The sequence below is a fragment of the Candoia aspera genome, chromosome 5 (assembly GCF_035149785.1).
Source record: "Candoia aspera isolate rCanAsp1 chromosome 5, rCanAsp1.hap2, whole genome shotgun sequence".
Classification (NCBI taxonomy): domain Eukaryota; kingdom Metazoa; phylum Chordata; class Lepidosauria; order Squamata; family Boidae; genus Candoia; species Candoia aspera.
This window is the reverse complement of record NC_086157.1, coordinates 106,563,082-106,564,589: the sequence shown is the minus strand read 5'-3', so window position 1 is coordinate 106,564,589 and position 1,508 is coordinate 106,563,082. Positions and strand designations below refer to the sequence as shown.

The window sequence follows — 1,508 nt, the reverse complement described above, 5'->3', positions numbered from 1 at the left end:
GGGCATGAAGAAAGTAGAGCACGGTGTCATTTGAGAAGTTCCTTAGATGTTATGGACCAATAAAAGCTGGTCAAGGTGGCAAAAGGGCTGTCCAGAGGGAGGTTCAAACTCAACAGGATGGCAGGCACAGCACTCCATCCAGGTTACTAGCAAATACAATGTTTTTATGAGCCTCCTCACCCATAATTGTATACTAAAATATGCTTTTTAAAATGTTCTGGCCTATACACATTAAGGCAGTTCCTGCTTGCTACCAGCTGTTTCTTTCAAAGTTGACTTACGTAACTTGGCTGTGAATTCTGGAAATGCAGCTACAATACAAATAGGAGATGTCTGGTTGTAGAAAGTTGCTTAGGTTATGGCCTGAATGGAATAACCTGATGTATTTAACTTGCTGAAGATACATGGGACCAGATCTGGCATATATGGGGAGAAGGGACAAATATCCGTGTGTTGTCATGGTGTCCATCATGAAAGATAGATGAGATGGAACTGTAATAATAGAAATAAGCCAGGACTATAGATTTTTAAATTTTGTGATCAATTCTGGATGAAATTTTGAAGGAAATCTGTCTCTCCCCATTCTGCTTTGTTTATACGCTTCTCAATGCATGAAGATCAATGCATTCTTGTCCCAACTTGTGAATGCTGTTCATCCAACAAGCAGCAGCCACCAGTACTATGGAAAAGTCTTTGATTAGATATTACGGTTCAGAGCTGCTGCAGGAAGACTTCGGGCTTCATCTGTTCGGACAGTCTCACTGATCAGTCAGCAACTATGTCTGACAAACCAGATACGGCTGAAATTGAGAAATTTGACAAGTCTAAGTTGAGGAAGACAGAAATGCAAGAGAAAAACCCACTGCCTTCAAAAGAAACAACTGAACCGGAGAAGCAAGTGGGTGAATCCTAATGAAATGGGCCCTTCCAAATTATGCATTGTACATTCCACAAGCATTGCCTTATTTTACTTCTTTTCGCTGTTTTAACTTTGTAAGATGCAAAGAGTTGGATAAAGTTGAAATGAGTGTACTGCCCCTTTCATATCCAAAAAAAGAAAAAGAAAGGAAGAACAGAGCAAACTGCTGACATTGAACAAAGGTGCTTTCCTTTCCATCTGCCTGTCCAGCTTCTGATCTGGTTGCATGAAAGCTTGCATGTTTCTTGAAAGAACATTCTACATGGGACTACAGTAATAACAACACACAATTATATGCAAAGTTGTACCAGGGTCCTGCGAGATGTACAATGCATTTTAATCGAATGCCATTTTTTTTTCTTCAAATAATTTTAATTATTGGAATTCACAATTTTTTTAATGTACAAATAAAATGTTTTAAAACCTGGGGGGAAAAAAAGGAAAAGTCCTTGATTAATTGTTTGCCTTTGATTTGGCTAGTATCATGCCTGTACTTTTAAGAGCCAAAACCTGCTTCCATAGATGTGCTGTTGGATAGCAGATAGCTTCATACAGTGGAAAGACTTCATGAGGACCAAAACACTAAAGT

The 1,508-nt window shown here is 38.9% G+C and overlaps 1 protein-coding gene across 1 annotated transcript; it reads left to right on the top strand.

Annotated features, from left to right (window-relative positions):
- Positions 1–707: 707 nt before the first annotated feature.
- Positions 708–1,074, top strand: LOC134498408 (thymosin beta-4-like). The gene has a single exon (XM_063304486.1). The coding sequence runs from the start codon at positions 779–781 to the stop codon at positions 911–913; it is 135 nt and encodes a 44-aa protein (XP_063160556.1). The 5' UTR covers positions 708–778; the 3' UTR covers positions 914–1,074.
- Positions 1,075–1,508: the final 434 nt, after the last annotated feature.